Here is a 17,792-nt window from a genome sequence, read left to right as displayed (position 1 = left end):
CAGGCGGCCGCGGTAAAGCCGGGGCCCGGTGAAGCGGGGCCGGGGTAAAGCCGGGCCGGGGTGGAGCCGGGCTCAGTAAAGCCGGGCCGCGTTCCCCGCCCGCACTTTCGCCGCTTCCGCAGCGCCCGAGCCCCTCCCCGGTTCCGCCTCCCCGGCCCGCCCGCCCCGCTCCCGCTCCCGTTCCCGCTCCGGCCCCGCTGCCGCCCGCGGTAAGTCCCGAGCCGGCCCTGCCCGCCCGTCCCGCCCGGTGCTGCCTCAGCCGCGGCCCTGAGGGGACACCGCGCCCGCCACCCCGGGGTCCCGCCCGGCCGGGAGCTGCCGCGGCCCGCCCGGCTCCCCGCGTGTCCCCGGTGTGTCCCTCGTGTCCCCGGTGTGTCCTCTGTGTCCCCGCGTGTCCTCTGTGTCCCCGGGATCCGCCGGCACAAAAGGCTCTGCAGGGATGGGTCTGACCGGGTTCTGGGCGTGCGATCGCGCCCCGCGCTCCGAACTGACTGCGAGTGCCGCGCTAGGAAGGAAATTAGGGATAGAATAGGAATAACAATGCAACAGGAAAGGGAACTGAATAGGAACGGGATAGAGTGGAATTAGAATAGAGTTAAAACGGTTAGAGTATAATAGAACAAAATTAGAATAGAATTAGAATGGAGTAGAATAGAATTAGAATAGAAAAGGAATGGAAGTAATGGCAGGCTGAGCTGCAGGAAGGACGGAATTCTTGCTGGCGGTGTGACTGGAACCTCAGCGTTTATCACAGAAATTCAAAGGGCCTGACTCACCTTGGGTTGGCTCCCAGGGATTTTCAGAGGAAGCAGGAAGGGAACAACACAAACTTCTCCGAGTCACTCCCCTTCCCAACGCTCCGGCTTCTCTGGCGCTGTCAGACCCTCAGATCTGCCCTGTTTCTCCAACCAAACAGGAGGAATTTAACAAGTAGTTGCAGTTTATTGCCAATAAACGTGATTTATTAAAGAAAAGCAAAGCATTTTATTCCTGATGGAAGGGAAGATGGACAATTCCCTCCAAAAAAGCTTTATTTGCAGGGCAGCAGCACTTGGCCATCACTCTGGGTAGGATTTCCAGCTCTGGTGTTACTTATGCTCCACTGGGATCAGTAATTCTGTCTGAAATCTTTGGGATTTGCTTGTGGAACCCACTGGAGAATGACATGCTCAGAGTTATTTTTATCGAAATTTGTTTTTATTTTCTTTATTTAAGCATTCTCCAGTGTGATTTGAATGAAGTACCCCAAAGTAAAGGCCCTCTCCAGTGTTCCCCTCCACAGGCCTGGACAAGATGCCAAAGCAGGTAAAAAGAAAAGCAGGAATTGTGTGTGCTAATTAAATGTTACTGCCAGGAGAGAATTCTTGGCTTATTTCCACAAAGTCAAGATTAGGTAACTACTAATGAATATTCACCCCTGCTTCACGAATTTACTGGACTATTTACTGTGGGTTTGAGTTGAATTAGAGACACCAGGCAGTCATTTTTGTGGTGCCCTGGGCTCTAACAGGGCAGGGTTCATGCAGGCAGCAAGCACATCCTAAGGGTGTTTGTGCAGGAAGGTGAATGGACACGAGAGTTGGGATTTATTGTCAAATATTCTTTTGCTTTTGGCTGAGCAGGGCAGCAGAGCCAAGCCCTTCCTCAGGCCTCGCAGTCTCACAGTGGGTTTGACTTGCCTGCTGTGACACAGGGGCATGGGGGGAAAGGGGAATGGCAGGAACTCCTCAGCCCATGCAGGGTTTCCTAATTGTGGTGTCTGTTCTCTGTTCTCTGACAGCAGCAAGCTGCTTAGTGCTCATTCAGAGGAGAAGAACAGAAATCACTTGGATGGCAGGGCTTTACTGCGTTGCTAAGCTTTTTTTTTTTCCCCTTACTGTGTAAAATTCTGTATCACTGGAAATGAAGTATTTGTGCTGTCTGCAAAAGATAAAAATGCTCATAAATGAGCAGCATTTTTTTTTCTTTTAAGGACCATGCTAAGTGGGGTTTGCAGTGCATTTCCCCTGTATTAATGAGCTCAGCTCACATAGAGAGAATGCTGCTGACTAAATTTAGCATTTTCTGTATAAACAAGGTGATGCTGCCCGTGTGGTACAGGTGAGCAGGGATAGTTTGGAGAACTTTCTGTCAAGGAGATAACAAGAGGAGTGTACAGAGTGCCGAAATCAGGACTGGCACCTTTTCCACTCTTCATTTTCTCTTCTAGCCTCTCCTTTCCCCAGCAATGGCAAACAGGTCCTGGAATCTCTCTTCTGGCTGGTTTTCCATTACACACAACAAGTGTGCCCTTCCAAATAATGTTGTCAAGGACACGGGAGCCCAGAGGCTGAGATTTGAATATTTTAAGTGATTCAGAGGGGACAAAACTTCAGCTAAGGCAGGGCAGCTCCTCTCCCAGCACCATTCCTGTGCCCTGGCTGTGACGTGTGCACTCTGCAGCTTTCACCCTGTAAATAAGAGTGTCTGCTAGGAAAGCTGCATTTGTTTTAGCCTGCAGGGGCTCCCAGCTGTACCTGCAGCCCTTCCTGCCTCCCTGAGCCCAGGGCACTGCTTGGATTGAATGCATGACATGCAGAGCTCAGAAATGAGCCAGTTTAAAGAGCATGGGGTGTGTGTGTGTGTGCAGTGTGAGCCCTAGGCCACGTTCTCTGAGAGCCTCTGCTCACAGCCAGAACCCTTTTCTAAGATCAGAGCAGGAGGAGGAGCAGCTCCCACATCCTGGGGTCTGGCTCCTGCTGGGACTGAAATTCAGTGACATGGAAGCAGCAGAAGAGCTGGAGCAAGGGATGAGGTGAAAGTCCAGCTCTTCACCTTTCACTGGTGCTGATCTGCCATCCCCTCCAGGAAAATGGCCAAAGGGAAGATTCTCTCATCCAGAATGACCTCAGTGAATCATTTGAAGAAGAAGTCAGAGCCTTCCTCGGTGATGAAGAGAAGCTGCATCTTTTTGATGACCTCACCAAGGTGAACCCAGTGACAACCAGGACAGGTGAGCAGCCAGGGAGTGTCTGCTGAGGGCTCCCCTCCCTGCTGGGCTCTGACAGCTCCTGCTCTCACTGCATTAACACCATCACCACAGGAGTTGTGTACATTACACCTGCAGTTGTGTATATTACACCTGCAGTTGTGTATATTACACCTATAGTTGTGTACATCACACCTGCAGTTGTGTACATCACACCTGCAGTTGTGTACATTACACCTGCAGCACTCTCTTGGTCACCTCATTCCCTGTTAAACCTGACAGGTAACACACCTGAGACTCTTGCTAGCAACAGGCACAGCGAGGGTCAAACATACTTTGCAAAAGATGCTGACAGAAGCTGTTGCTTTTCAGTTCTGAAATGTCTTCAAGCAAGATACAGAGTCAACCTGTTCTACACAAATGCTGGCTGCAGCCTGGTGGCTTTAAATCCTTTCCAGCCTTTCTCCTGCCTCTACTCACCTGAGCTGATGAGGGAGTACCACGTTGCACTTTGTCCTCAGGTAACCCTGTGTGTGAGATCACTGCCCTTCTGCACAGCCCAGGTGTCAAACTGCTCCAAATTTATCTGAGAAAATATTCCCACAGGATAAACCCCATTTCTTGTGAAATGTTAGTTCTGTCAAAAGAGCAGTGCTGTTTTCAGGTGAATGTGAGATGACCCTTGCTGTCCATTGCTGTTGAACTGTGTGGTTACTATACTCTTAAATATGAATATTCTCTTTCACTGCCAGGATTTAAAACCTCACATCTTTGCAGTGGCTGAGCAAACCTACAGGAATGTCCAAAAGCAGATGGACCCTGTGAACCAGTCCATCATTGTGAGTGGAGAAAGTGGTGCTGGGAAGGTAAGGAAATGTTTTTCTGTGACATTGCTCTCAAGTTTTGAGCTCTGCCAGTGATTTGTAGTGCAGAGTAGTGCAGTGAATGAGCAAAGATGAATTAAAACCCCTCTGACACAGCACGTAGCCAATCTGCCCAGCACGACTCTCTTGAAATGTGTGTGAAGCATTAAGTGATTGCTGCAGTTAAACACACTCTGCTTAATATAGCAGCTCTTCAGGTGACATCTGTCATTTCTGGAGGGCTGGCTTTGAATCATTCAGCAGGGATTGCACCTGAGTTCAGCCTGGTCTGTCAGGGAGCTCAGCAAACCCTCTGTGCAGACTTGGAGCAGTGGGTGCAGCTCCTGCCCTGGCCCTCCTGTGATGGTCCATCCCTGCTCAGCACTGAGGGTATTTTAAAGCCCAAGAACAGGATGCTTTGCTGAATGTTAATGACTCAAAATCCATTCACATTCACTCCATCCCAAGGCAGTGGCTGTTCCTCCTGGCTGAGCCTGCAGACGGTGACACCTCCATGGAGACTGCCACTGCAGCAGCACTGAAATGTGTGTCTGTGGCACGGAGTTCCCACTGAACCAGAGCTCCAAACCTGACACAGTTCCTCTCTGTAGCCTCCCCTCCACCTGCACACTGTGTTTCCAGAAGGCAGGAGTGCTCCACTGCCTTAACTGATAAGATGTTAAAGAGCTACTGTCACATCTCTCCCTTGCAGACCTGGACCTCTCGCTGCCTTATGAAGTTCTATGCCTCTGTGGCTGCCTCAGTTATCTCCCCAAAAGGCACTGAAACTGTGGAGAGGATAGAGAGGAGAGTGCTGGATTCCAACCCTGTCATGGAAGCATTTGGTAAATGTGGCTTTTTTAGCAGCAAACTAAAGTAATGGCCACTGTGGGAATTTCCTTTGTTCCCACACAAGTCTAAGCTGTCTCTTGGTCCTCTCCTTACAAACAAACTCCTCAAATACTGGAGCTGCTTACAGAGCACCCCAAATACCTGTGTGTGCTGCCTGGCAGAGTGGGACCACTCTGATGTTCTGTGTCTGCCTCTGGCAATTTACAGGGAACGCCTGCACCCTGAGGAACAGCAACAGCAGCAGGTTTGGGAAATACATCCAGCTCCAGCTGGACAGGTAAGGATCACTGGGTAAAACCTTACCTCTTGTCTTGGTCCTTTAAATCTTCATCATCTCGTTCCTTTAAAGCTTATTTCTGAAATCTGCCATAGAATATTGTATGTCTTTTAGAGTGTATTTTGGTTTGCTGGCAGCTTAAACTTATTATTTTCCTTTTTTTTTTCCTACAAGCTTTCACCCTAAAGGTCTCTAAAAGAGAGCAATGGAAAAACAGAGATGTACTTAAGAACTCTAAATAAAATATGAACAAAACTAAAGGTGAACTGCAAAGTACTCAGTCAGTTGGTCTCAGAACAACACAACCCCCCAGATTCTGTGAAGAGGTTTTGTTGAAATCTTTGCTCTTTTTCCCCTCTCCAGATTCCATCATCTGACTGGTGCTTCCATCCAGACTTTCCTTCTGGAGAAAACAAGAGTTGCCTATCAGGCTCCCAATGAAAGAAACTTCCATATTTTTTATCAGGTTTGCCTGCAGTTAATTTTGTTGAGTATTTCTGACACACAGCAGGGATGGAATCACCAGATTTAGCACAGTTGAAACTTTTAATAATTACCAGTTTCCCTGTCTCCCAGGCTTCCAAATTAAATCATCCTCCCAGTATGTTATTCCTCACTGTCTGGGAGCTGTAAACACCAAAGGCAGAATTCAATTTTTACCTTGTTTTCTGCCTCCAGATCACAAAAGGTGCTACAGCAGAGGAGAGGCTGGAGTGGAACCTTCCAGAAGGGGCTGAGTACCGCTGGCTGCCAAATTCTGAAAGAAACTTAGATGGTAAAGATTAGCCTCACTAATTAATTAATCAATCCATTAATAATGGCTGGAGCTTTATAGTGAGGCAGGCAGAAATAGATCCTGTTCAATGCCCTGCTCAACCAACAGCAGATGTTTTGCAAAGCCACCTGCATTAATGGGATTCTTTCTAAGTTTCACTTGGCACTATTAAAGCTTAAAATCAGTCACCTGGCTTAAACCATCTGGCCTGGCAAATTTGCATCTTTGTGGCTTTGTTTAGAAACTCTCTTGTCTTTGCTTGTGCTTCAGCTGACAGAAAAAGCCAGTGGGTTGGTTCTGCAGTCTGTGTGTGGGATTTACCCAGACAGCTGCCCTGCTCTGCACTGACCACTCCAGCTGGATGGGATGTGCTGAGATGTTCTGCTTGCCCCTGTTTGTGTGCTTGGCTTGTTCAAGAGCACTGTTTGGCTTTCCAGAGGACTGCTTCGAGGTGACCAGAGGGGCAATGTTCCACCTGGGCATCGGCCGTGCCACGCAGAGCAATATTTTCAAGGTCAGGCACCCAGCAGGGACAGCAGGAGGGTGTTGGGAATGTGTTCCCAGGGTGGGATTGCTGCTGGGATAAATCCCTGCCCCTGGGCAGAGCTGCTGCTCCTCGCTGCAGGGCCCTCAGCCCCACATCAGGCTGCACAGAGGTTAGGTCAGAGGTAAAAGTGTGCACCTCTGAATTTCAGTCTGCCTTCAGGGACCGCAGAACACACAGAAGTTTGGGGTCTGTTTGCTTCTTGCAGAATTCCTGCTCCTGCCTTCTGTGCAGGAATGTGCAGGAGCTGCCCTGTTCCAGGCTAAAGGAGAGCTCAGGGGAGCCTGCCCTGGGGGCAGCTGTCCTGAAAAACTCCCTGATTGCATTGCAGGTGTTATCAGGCCTCCTGCACCTCGGGAATGTTCAGTTCTCCAATCCACTGGATGAATCTCAGCCTTGTGAGCTGGAAGACAAAACCAAAGGTGAGGCAACAACCATGCCATGCTCCAGAGTCTTGTTAGTTCAGTGCAGATGCCCAAGGGAAAGGATTAGAGAAAGGAAAGAATGGAGAGAATTCTTTCCTTTATTTAGTTAGTTAATTTAGATTTACTTATTATATTTATTTCATTATTAACATTTCTTAAAATTTATTAAATCTACCAAATTTTCACTTGAGTAATTTTAACTATTATTCATTTTCATTATTAATTCCTTTTAACTACTAATAAGTCTAATTACTTTATTAATAACTTAATTTTGAAAATTAATAAATTTGTTTAAACTGTACTGAATTTACTGCATTTTAAATTATTATATCGGATTTGTTTAATTTAAATTCATTTAATTCCTTAATTTAGTTCAGAAAGAATTCCTTATTAAAGAAAAGAATTTGAACAATAACTCTCCTGCTGATAGGATACAATCAAAGCCATGAGCAACCCAAAATTAAGTGTGATTTTGTGAACAAACAAAAACCTAATGCTCCCCTGCCCTGAGAGATAATATCCCTCCCTGACAGGTCAGGGCAACTGCAGCACTACCCAGTGATTTCAGGAGGATTATTGGCAGAACTGTGCCTCTTGTCTGTAATCTTACTCTGCCATCACAGGGCTGGCAGAAATCTGACCCAGAGGCAGAGCAGGGCTTTTCACAGGAAAGCTTGGAAGTTTTCATGATAAAGGCCAAAAGGCTGTGACAACAAATCTGTTAAATTGCAGCAGAAACAGAGGTTGTTCTGCCTGTCTTCAGGAGGTTTGTGGATCTGGATTTCCTTCAGAGATAAAACTGCCATGAATAGTGAAGGTTCCTGCTACAATTTCAGGGCATGCTCTGAAATCAAACTACTTAATATTCAAATAATTTTGAATGCAGCTCAGCTGAGAAAGATAAATGCTTTGTCAGCAAATACACATTCTTCTACACTTCCTTTCTATCCCCAAATCCCTGCTTGTTCCCTGGTCATGACTGATTGATTTGTCTGTCTGGATTTTGAGGTCCCTGCTCAAATAGGTGAAAAAGTAACAAAGACACACCTAGAGAGAAAATCAACTTCAGTGTGGCAAGCTTCAGCTTTTTCTGGTATTCATTCTAAAGAGAGGATCCAGAATTCTAGAGGCACTCTGCATCCAAATTAAGAGTCTGGTTTTGCAAACCTTACTCCCAAGTTTGGGTAGAAAGATCCAAAATCCACATTTAATTTGAGAGCTGTCAGAAGTGGCATTTTCACACACAATCCCCATACCTTCCTTACCTTCAGAGGTGTGAGCACAGCAGGTAACCTTGCACTGTTTGTTCTCCTGAACAAGAGTTTGTGAAGACCACGGGGGAGCTGCTCCAGATTCCCACTGAGGAGCTCCTGGAATGTTTGAGGATCAGAACAATCACTGCTGGGAAACAGCAGCAGGTGTTCAAGAAGCCATGCTCCAGAGCTGAGTGTGAGACCAGGAGGGACTGCCTGGCCAAAGTCATCTATGCCAGGTAAGGGTGGCCTCATCCAGGTGATTTTTGGAGGGAATGGGGAGGCCAGAAGGATTCACTTGCTGCTGTTTTGTGGCAGCACATCAGAAATTCCTCTTCCTTCCAAGTGACGCTGATGGAAACAGCAGTAAAAGAAACAATTCTGATTATTGCAAGCAAGCAGCTTCCAGCTAATCCCTCTGTTGCTGTCTGCAGGTTGTTTGAATGGCTGGTGTTGGTCATAAATGAAAACATCTACACAGATCCCTCAGTGTGGACCAGCTTCATAGGTATGGATATCCCACCCTGCTTTAACTCAGGGGCCAGCAGCCCTCCAGGCTGCTCCTAAACTAAAGCTCCCTGTCCTCCCACACTGCTTCCAGGTTTGTTGGATGTTTATGGGTTTGAAGCCTTCCCTGAAAACAACTTGGAGCAGCTCTGCATTAATTATGCCAATGAGAAACTGCAGCAGCACTTTGTAGCTCACTACCTGAAGGCACAGCAGGTAATACCCCAAAGTGAGGATCAAATCTTCAATATCTGATTTAAACCAGCATCTTTTTGTCACTTTGATTGCATTGCTGTGCCCGTGGTCAGATGGAACCTTCAGTCAGCAATGGCACAGAAAGCAGTGGGAGGGAGCAATGCCTTTGGGGCAGTGGGAATGGCCCAGCTTTGTCTCCTGGGCACTGGAAATCTGTTCCCAGCCCCACTGGATCTCTGCTTGCTTCTCCTCAGAGAGCTGAACACTTGAGACTAAATTCTTAGGCTAAGAGCAGCCTGAATTGAGATTCTCTTGGAAGTTTCTGCTTACAGCCATGAAGCATAAAGTCCCTGAAGAGTGGAGTTCTGGGCTGAGCTTGGTGTGAAGGCAGAGCCCACCAGAGCCCTGTCACCCACACCTGGGCATGTGGGACCTGTGGAGCCCTCCTGCCCCAGGGGCACAGCTCCCTGACCCCAGCCATGCTGGTGCCTTTAAAACAACCCCCAGTGTGCTGCAGCTTTATCCTTGAGTGAGGAGGGACACAAATGCTGTTGTTTCACAGCAGAGAAGGTTTTTCTGCACTGTGCAGTCCCTCAGGGGTCACACACTGCTCATTCCAGCTCTCATCTGAGTGCCCTGCAAGGTGCAGAGTCCCTGCGAGAGCTGCTGCTCTGCCCCTCCCCACTGCAGATCCATTACCAAAATGCTCTTTGCCATTAACTGGAATCAGGGAAATTATTTTCTTTATGGCAGCAGCATGCTGGCACCTCCTGCCTCACAGTGGGGTTTTGTCAATTTATTCAGGAGTCAAGTATTTCATTGACTGCCATTTGTGCTTTGCTGTTGCCAGGCTGCTTTCCCTGCCTGCCCTGGTCAGCATGCCGGGGGTTAATGGTCAGGGAAGATGGAAAGCAAGTTCAGGCACACAATTGCTTTGCTTGAAATGGCTCCATGACCTCTGTTTATAGCACCCCTCCCACTCACTGCCTGCCCTCTTACCTCTGGATCTGGCTGTCCCCCAAACCACTTAAATGCCATTAGTGGCTGTGCTGAGCAAGCTTTTGGCAGGAGGCTTTTCAAATAACTGCCCAGAGCTTGTGCTTGTTAAACACTGCTGACAGTTTGTCCTGTAATTCAGCATAAATATTGTACCAATTATTCCAGCCAGTATCTCCCTGCACTTCCTTTCAGATCAGGCTTTGCTCTAAATGGAGCTCAGGCAGTAAAGGCTGGCACACAAAGGTTGGGCTGGGGCTGTGTCCCAGTCCAGGGAAGGAGTTCTGCTTGTTCCTTGTCCTTCAGGGAAAATCTCAGCACAGCCAGGAGAGGCTTTGTGTGACTGTGGCCTTTGTTTGCTCTCTAAAGCAGCCTTGCAGCTCACTCTGATAAATCCATGGGGTTCCCAAATCCTCAGATAAATTGTTCCAGCAGGTTCTGATCCACACCCAAAAGCTACCTGGGGTAGGATATCCTCATGTGGGTTGTTTTTTTTTCTCAAGCTTGGTGTTGACCTGGAGCTGAGCTGGGATTAACTCCTCAAACAGGACCTGGATCAGCTGCCCAAGGCACAGAGCTCTGAGCTCTGGTGCCCTCTGCTGCAGAATAACCCCTTCCCTCTCCCTGCAGGAGGAATATGCAGCTGAGGGCCTGCAGTGGTCATTCATAAACTACCAGGATAACCAGAACTGCCTTGACCTGATAGAGGGAAATCCCCTCAGCATTTTTTCCTTGCTGAATGAGGTAAGTGTGATCCAAACCTTTCGTTTTTTGGGCCCAGGTTTCTGCCTTTGTCCCACAACATCAAAGAAAACACAAACAGTAAATTAATAGAAAACCTGTCAGCTATAACATTTCTGCAGGGTTGCAGTTTCACAAAATCTGCTTCCTCCTGTTCTGAGCTGTGTTTTTCCCTCTGATCCTGGATGTTCTGATTCAAATATGAAACCTCAATTACTTCTTTCCTCCCCAACATTTCAGGCCTTGCATACTCAAAGCAGCTCTAAAGGTAAAATTGCCACAATTTGAATGTTAAATGCTGTAGCTTTTAGAGTCAGATCTTTGTGCCAAACAAGAGATGCTGCAGTTGTGTGTCCTTGCAGGAGTGTCGCCTGAACAGAGCCTCCAACACTCACCTGTTCCAGACCAGGATTGAGAAGGCCTTGTCCAGTAATCAGTGTTTAAGTCGAGATAAATTCAGTAAGAAGCCCAACTTTATCATTTCACATTATGCTGGCAAAGTCTGCTATCAGCTGGCAGCAATGGTGGAGAAAAATAAGGTAGGTGTTTGCAGAAAGAGCTGTTTAAAAAAAAATCTTAAAAGTATCCTACAGGCCTAAAGTGATTTAAGTCAAACAAATCTATTCAGTGCTGGGTACTGGACATACCTTGCTGCAAATAAATCCTTCAGGCCATGTGAAACTGGGTGATGTCCTTGGTGGGATCTCTGAACCACCACTGGCACCAGCAGATGCTTTGTGACAGCTTTGAGCTGGGGTTGAGGTGAACTATCACCAAATCAGGGCTTCTTCCATTCCTGGGGGATGCAGAATTGTTAATGGCATCAGGGCATTTTTATAACTGCAAATACAGCACTTGATTCCCAAAAAAAATCTGATAAATTTATGAGAAACAAGAGCTGGGCTTAACTGCTGAAAGTACTCAAAGTACTCAAATTTTGGCCATCAGGGAATAAGTGAAATGTGAAATAGTCTGCAGAGAGCAGGGTCCCTTCTCAGCTCTGACATCCCCAGCAATTATGGCAAGTGCTGTTATTTATTTAGCAATAAAACTCCATCTCTTAATTCAAAGGAATATTTCTAATGCCTGCTGCAGTCTGTCCTTCAGGGATTAAGCCACTCCTGAGAGCTGCAGCTCCCTTAGGCTGTGTAACAAGAGCAGTGATGGGAGCAGTTGTACATTTGCAGAATGTTCAGCCAAACATTGTTTTCTGTTCCTAAATCTGTGAATGAATGCACATCATCAGATGTGAGACTGCAGCTGTGGTCACATCAAATCTGGCATCAGAAATTCTGTTCTGTCTCTAAATGTGCAATTCTTAGTTATTTTCAGAGGTGCAGCTGCCTGCCAGGTCCAGGTACTGACAGGTCATGTCTGTTTGCAGGATGCTGTTCCTCCAGAGCTGATCCACGTTTTGCAGAACTCAAAGGATCCTTTGCTTCAAAAATTATTCCCTGTGACAGAAAACAACCAAAATAACACCAAAACCCAGAACAGAGCAGCTGTTGTTACAGTGGTGTCCAAGTTCAAGGTACCTCCTATTCAGGTCTCTGCTGTAATTTTGGAAACTTTCTGGATTTACCATCAACAATTTGATGAAACGCATCCACAGAGTGGATTTTGTGCTCTAACACTGAGTCTGTAAAGCCATCCTTGCCCAGAGCAGCTCCATGGGGTGGGTGGGAGGTCCCTGAGGAGGAGGAGGAGCCCTGCTGAGCTCTGTTTGTTCCTGCAGAGCTCCCTGGAGCACCTGATGGAGATTCTGAGCAGAACCACACCCCACTACATCCGCTGCATCAAGCCCAACGCTGACTGCAGGGCCATGACCTTCAGGAGAGAAGAGGTAACTCCTCCAGAGCCTTCCCCAGGGCTCTGCACTGAGTTTCTTAGCACCTTGACTCACTTACAAAGCTCTTTGCACAGCACATTTTGGAACAGATAAACCCCCTTCCAGAGTCACTGAGGGGCTTGTCCAACACAGCTCCCAAGCACAGCAGCTCTTCCAGCTGCACCTTCCTCGTGCCTGGGGTGATTTGGGTGCTGCCCTCCCAACAGCAGCCCTGGGCACACAAACACCTTCAAAACAAAACTCTGCTCACTCCAGGAAGCTGAGAAGCTTTGGGAGCAGAGCAGCAGATGCTAAAGCTGTAACTAGAGAGCCTCTTCTGATGGGCAGTGAGGCTTTAAACACCCCTGGAATCTGCTAAGCCTGGAAACACCAACACTGAGCCTGGAAACACCAACACTGGCTGTGGATGCCCAGGACTGGGCACACAAGGAGCAGCTTCCACCAAAGTCAGCTATGCCTAAACCATCTCAATTTGTGCCTCAGGTTCTCAGCCAGCTCCAGGCCTGTGGCATAGTGGAAGCCATCAGCATCAGTGCAGCAGGTTTCCCAGTCAGGTAAGTCCAGCCTCTTCAGCATTATCCATTTCCATAGCAATTAGTGGCATTTAGTTATTCAGAAGAGCTTATAAGCAGGAAACCCAAATATTTTGCACCATCAGCATATCCAAACACAATCCCTGCCCTGGCTTTACTGCTGTTACAGGGAAATCTGAATTTCTTCACAAGTTCTGAACTTTCTGGCCTGTTTGACCATTCAGGCATCAGTCTGTTTGCATCCCATGCACTGGACCCACAAAGCCATTCTGGAATTTTCCCTCCTCAGAGGATGAGTTATTACCATTCAGCAAAAAGGATCAGGTATTTACAGTAATGGTTCTGGCCTGGAATTCACTGCACATTTTACATTTTGTCTCCCAGGATCCCTTTCCAAAGTTTCACTGAGCGCTACGAACTGCTGAGGAAATCCTGGGGCTGCAGCAAAAAAAGAGTGTGGGATAAAAGCAGCTCTCATCCTGCTGAGAAAACAGGTAAGTTTCTTCAGGTAATCCCTCTGCCATCAAGTAAAAATTGTCACTGCAGCCATTTGCTATCACACAGATTAGGTAATTACTGTATTCACCACTATTCTAAAATATTTCTTTAACCTATCACCAACCTGAGTTTCTAATTTGCTTAACCCTTAAAATCTTACCCCTCACTGCTGGTTTTCTGTGCTCCTCCTGGGTGGAACAATCAGTTTCAGAGGTGTCTGGGGTTCCCCTCACCCAATATAATTTGATTTAGAGTTGATTCTTTAGTAGACTTGAAAGCCACTTACCTTTTGCTTTATTTTCCTTTTCCTTCCTTTCTTTCCCCCCTCCTTGTTTCCTTGCTGAATCACTGACCTTCCAGCTTACCTGGACTCTGCTGCTTCTTGTACCTTTTGCACTCTTCTCTTTTTCTAAGCAAGAGTCAGGATGGACTTTAACAAACACAACCCAGCCCACAGGTAATGCCTTTGCTATGAGCTGCTGAAAGGAGGAGCTCGTCAGGTGGTTACATTTAATGTTAAAGGTTATTGCAGCCCCTTTCTGTGCCCCAGTTGATTCCCCAATTCACCCACTGGGTCAGTTCAACGAGCAGCAGCTGTGGGAAGCAGGACCAGCTTGTTCAGATGAGTAAAACTGGTGGAAATCTGTTCACCCTGTGGAAATGGGGTGAAGCAAGGAAGTGCAGGTTGGAAAATTACTTACACAGTGGATCTTTCCCCCTCAATTACAAACCCATTAAGTGCAAAGCCTCTTTGTGATGGGTTTTTAGTCCTTTTTATCTTGAGGGGTAATAAGCTGCAAACAAAGCAAAACAATTTCCCAAACACAGGCATAAGCTTTGGGTTCCCTTATCAGCCCAGCCCCACGAACACCAGAGCCACCAGATGTCTTCCTGCAAGCAAGAATTGCTTCTATTTGTTTTCAGGACCTTAAAATGCTCTCATCTCCTTAGAAATATTTATAGCAGAAAAGCAAACAGTATCCAGGATGGAATGATGCAAAACCCATCCAGCTCTGTGCATGCAGGAACTCCTGCAACAATCTCTTGTTCCAGGTCTGAATTAAGTCTGTCTCCATTTCCAAAGAGATTCATCTGGATGAGCTGTTTGTGATGTAAAAAATTGTGCACTGTGTCCCAGAAATGGCTTTAATAACCTGTAATTGCTGCCATAAATTCCTGCTCAGTCCAGGACCCCAAAGCTGCTCCCAGTGCTCTGTCACAGCTGTACAATTGTGTAGAATTTGCTTCCCCTTCCTGCACTTTTCAGTACATTAAGGCTACAATTCCCTGCCTTTTGTTCTTTGCTCCCACAGCTTTGAGTTTTGAGTATTTAATGGGATTTTCTTGCTGCTCAGTCTATTCTTAATGGCATTGCTGCTGCTTTCTCCTGCTTCCCTGTGGGATGTTTGGGGTGGGAGAACACCCGAGCCTCCCTGGTTCAGCCTAGATCTGCCCCAGGTGAGTTTTACCTGTGGAGAACAGAGGTGGTGACAGATGAGAGGGCAGCACCCAGGCACAGCCCAGTTCAAACACCCCACTCTGGTTTGCTGCAATCTGTGCTGTCACATTTCAGCCTTCAACAGAGCAGCATCAAGTGCTCTCAGCCATCCCCCCTTGCTGCAGGGGTTTCCCCTCTAAGTGGCCAAGAAATCTCAGTGCAAAGACAATGCCCTGGCCCCAGTTCCAAATGTTGTGGTGCCTTCTCCTCAGTGTTTCCCTTCCAGGTGAGCCTGCAGCGATGGGTGATGACAAAGCACCACGTGCTGCTGTTCTGGAGATCCTCCAGGATGCTCTCAGGGGACAAAGCCCTGCTCAGGCAGCAGGGGATGGAGCAGGAATCCCCTCAGTCTTCTGTGGCAAAACCAAAGTGTTCCTGGCCAATTCCCTGGTAAGTGCTGTTCCTTGGCTCCTGCCTCAGGGCCAAACTCCTGCCAAGCCAGTGTGACCAGAACTGGGCATTTTCCATCCAGTTATTAAACCCAATCAAGCACCCATCAGAACCCAGCTCTGCAGAGCACTTTGTGTAATGGGCTCTGTGTTGGAAAGGAGCTGCACTTGTGTCAGAATTCCAGTAAGGATGGCAGCTTTCCTCAGCTCCACAGGACACGTTTGGCTGGGAAAGAGAGGAGGGAGTCAAAGGCACTTCTGCCAGGCTTGCTGCCTAGAAGCAGCCCCTTCAGTGGAGCTGGGTATGAACCTGCTGCTGCTGGCTCCACTTTCCTCCCCAAGAACTTCCATTTTCATTTCCATGTTACCTGAAAAGCACAAATGAAGTGGGGACATTTCCCAAACCCAATCCAGCCGTCACAGGACACTGTGAATGAGGCTGTGGTCCCCTGGCAAACACCAAGAGGCTGTGAGAGAGGGAAGAGCTGTGAGCACAATCCCATCCGTAACTCCAGGCTCCTGTTCCCCACTGCAGCTGGAGCTCCTGGAAGCCAGGAGAGCAGAGGTGTTAAATGAGAAGGCATTTTGCATCCAGTGCTGCTGGAGAAGATTTAAAGAGAAGAAAACAGCAAAGGAGAAACGCTCTGCAACTCTCATCCAAGCAGGTGACTCGTGGGGCTGAGAGAACAGAGCCAGGGACATTTCCAGTCACCCTGGGGGATCACAGTGGCACAAGTGGCCAAGTGCCATCCCCAGAGATTCTGAGCACTCAGGTTTGTTTCTCTCATTGCATCCCCAGCTGTTCGCTCCTGGCTGGCCAAGAGTCGCTTCCAGAGGCTGCGCAGGGCTGCCCGCGCCATCCAGCGGGGCTGGAGGAGGTGCCAGGTGAGCCTGGGGCACAGGACAGCACTGAAAGGAGCCTGAGGCTTCTTGGGGTCTGAGAAAGAGTCACAGCTCTGAGAACTGCAAACCCAGCTCCAGAAAACTCTTCTCCAGCTGAAGAGCAGATGCCAGTCCTGTAGAGCTGCTTCTGGCTCATCCTGCAGCACAAACTCACTCCTTACCTGCATGGAAACTGGGGTGTGCTGTCCTTGCAGACTCCTTCTTTACAGACTCAACTTTGCAGTCCTGAGTTGTGCCCAGGACATTTGAGAATTGCCGTTGCTGTTGTTGTGTCTTTCAGGCAAAAGCGGCAGCGCTGGCAGCAGCAGAGCTGGATGAGGGGGAAGGAGAGGAGCTGGCAGCCCCTGGAGCTGCCCTGGCCCCTGGAGCTGCCTGTCCCCTGGGCACAGCGTGGGCCCTGCAGGCAGCTGTGCAGCTCTGGCCCCTGGGGCTGGTGCTGGCTGCAGCTCCTGGCAGTGCCACGGGGCCCCGGCGGGCGCTGGCGCTGCTGGGCTGCCTCAGGGCGCTGCAGGAGAGCCCCAGGGGACACCTGGGCTGTGGCATCGCCTCCATCAGAGCCCTCCCACAGGTACCCACCCACCCCTCCCTCCTGTCTGCAGCTTGGGGTGGCATCTCCCACTGCCTGCCCTCAGAAACTGCACTTACAAATCTCCCTCGGGTCTGGGGGGGACATTGTTGTGTTGGCATCAAATTCTGCGTGCAGGAAATGCCAGAGCTGCTGCAAGGGCAGTGCTGAGCACCCCAACCTCCAGAGTGTGAGCTGATCTCAGTCCAGTTCAGTGCTGGCATCTCTGCAGTGACCAGTTCTCTTCAGCCCATTTGCGAGGACTCCTCTGTCCTCATGGCCCAGTGGTTCACACACCCCAGAGCTAAATGTAACAAAACCAGCTGCCCACCTGGCTGAACTCTCCTCTCTTGTCCCCGCAGGGCCCTGTCAGGTTCCACTGCAGGAGGTCCCCCCTGCACTTTGCCACCGTCAGCCCCCACACGGAGGCGTTTTCCATCACGGGACTCAACCAGATCCTGCTGGACAGACAGGAGCTCCTGCCCACATAGCCCTGGCCTGGCCTCCAGGGGGGCTCCCTGCAAGCTGCTGCTTCCAAATCACTCAGTGTCCCCTTCTGCTGCTACCTCAGAGCTTCCCCAGCGCTGCCTTGTACGTCCAGCGTGAGGGACAGGGACACACCTCATAATGCACATCATAATAACCTTAAATAACATTAAATTGCGTTTGCTGTGGCTGGGAGCAGCTCCTGCTCCCCCCCACGTTACAGGAAATATCAACACTATGGGAACAAATCAATGCCAAACAGATCAGGTGCTTGAAGCAATGAATACTTGAACTGAGCTGCCTGCAGCAGGCAGAGTGAGCAAATAATAATGCAAATAAACATTCCTGATTCCTGCAACCGTCCTGAGTGAGCACCAGTGTCCCAGGGGGGTGAGGAGCAGCCAGCTGGGGCAGATGTCTCAGGGAAAAGCAGGGCTGGGCTCTTGCTTTTATCTACAGGACCAAAATCAGAGAGCTCTCACAGCTGCCAGGTGTGTGCAGAGCTCCCAGACAGCACCACCCTGCCCAGGAGTGCTCTGAACCCTCCTTTGCTGCTCATGGATCTTGAAAATGTTCAGCTGCTCTGTGTATGTCATTTAAAATAAACTGCTCAATGCCTTCTCAAGGTGTCTGACCCTTCCCAACAAAAACATTTGAGAGTAAAAAACAAAAAAT

At 48.6% G+C, this 17,792-nt stretch overlaps 1 protein-coding gene across 2 annotated transcripts; it reads left to right on the top strand.

The window, feature by feature from the left end:
• Positions 1–157: 157 nt before the first annotated feature.
• Positions 158–17,742, top strand: MYO19 (myosin XIX). Of its 2 annotated transcripts, XM_063173699.1 has the most exons (25): positions 158–209; positions 1,216–1,305; positions 2,848–2,992; positions 3,341–3,489; positions 3,721–3,834; positions 4,544–4,676; positions 4,891–4,960; positions 5,324–5,426; positions 5,639–5,735; positions 6,173–6,249; positions 6,611–6,701; positions 8,025–8,196; positions 8,392–8,465; positions 8,559–8,680; positions 10,286–10,399; positions 10,759–10,935; positions 11,781–11,927; positions 12,132–12,239; positions 12,729–12,799; positions 13,163–13,272; positions 15,001–15,164; positions 15,699–15,828; positions 15,963–16,048; positions 16,347–16,634; positions 16,994–17,742. In XM_063173699.1, the coding sequence occupies exons 2-25, from the start codon at positions 1,294–1,296 to the stop codon at positions 17,120–17,122; spliced, it is 2,883 nt and encodes a 960-aa protein (XP_063029769.1). In that variant the 5' UTR covers positions 158–209; positions 1,216–1,293; the 3' UTR covers positions 17,123–17,742. The 2 variants fall into 2 exon arrangements, with proteins under 2 accessions (XP_063029769.1, XP_063029770.1); XM_063173700.1 differs by lacking the exons at positions 15,699–15,828; positions 15,963–16,048; positions 16,347–16,634; positions 16,994–17,742 and adding an exon at positions 13,637–13,733 and having other exon boundaries at positions 15,001–15,134.
• The last annotated feature ends 50 nt before the right edge of the window (positions 17,743–17,792 follow it).

The sequence above is a fragment of the Melospiza melodia genome, chromosome 21 (genome assembly GCF_035770615.1).
Source record: "Melospiza melodia melodia isolate bMelMel2 chromosome 21, bMelMel2.pri, whole genome shotgun sequence".
Classification (NCBI taxonomy): Eukaryota; Metazoa; Chordata; class Aves; order Passeriformes; family Passerellidae; genus Melospiza; species Melospiza melodia.
The sequence above is the reverse complement of the archived record's forward strand: the minus strand, read 5'-3'. Positions and strand labels throughout refer to the sequence as shown.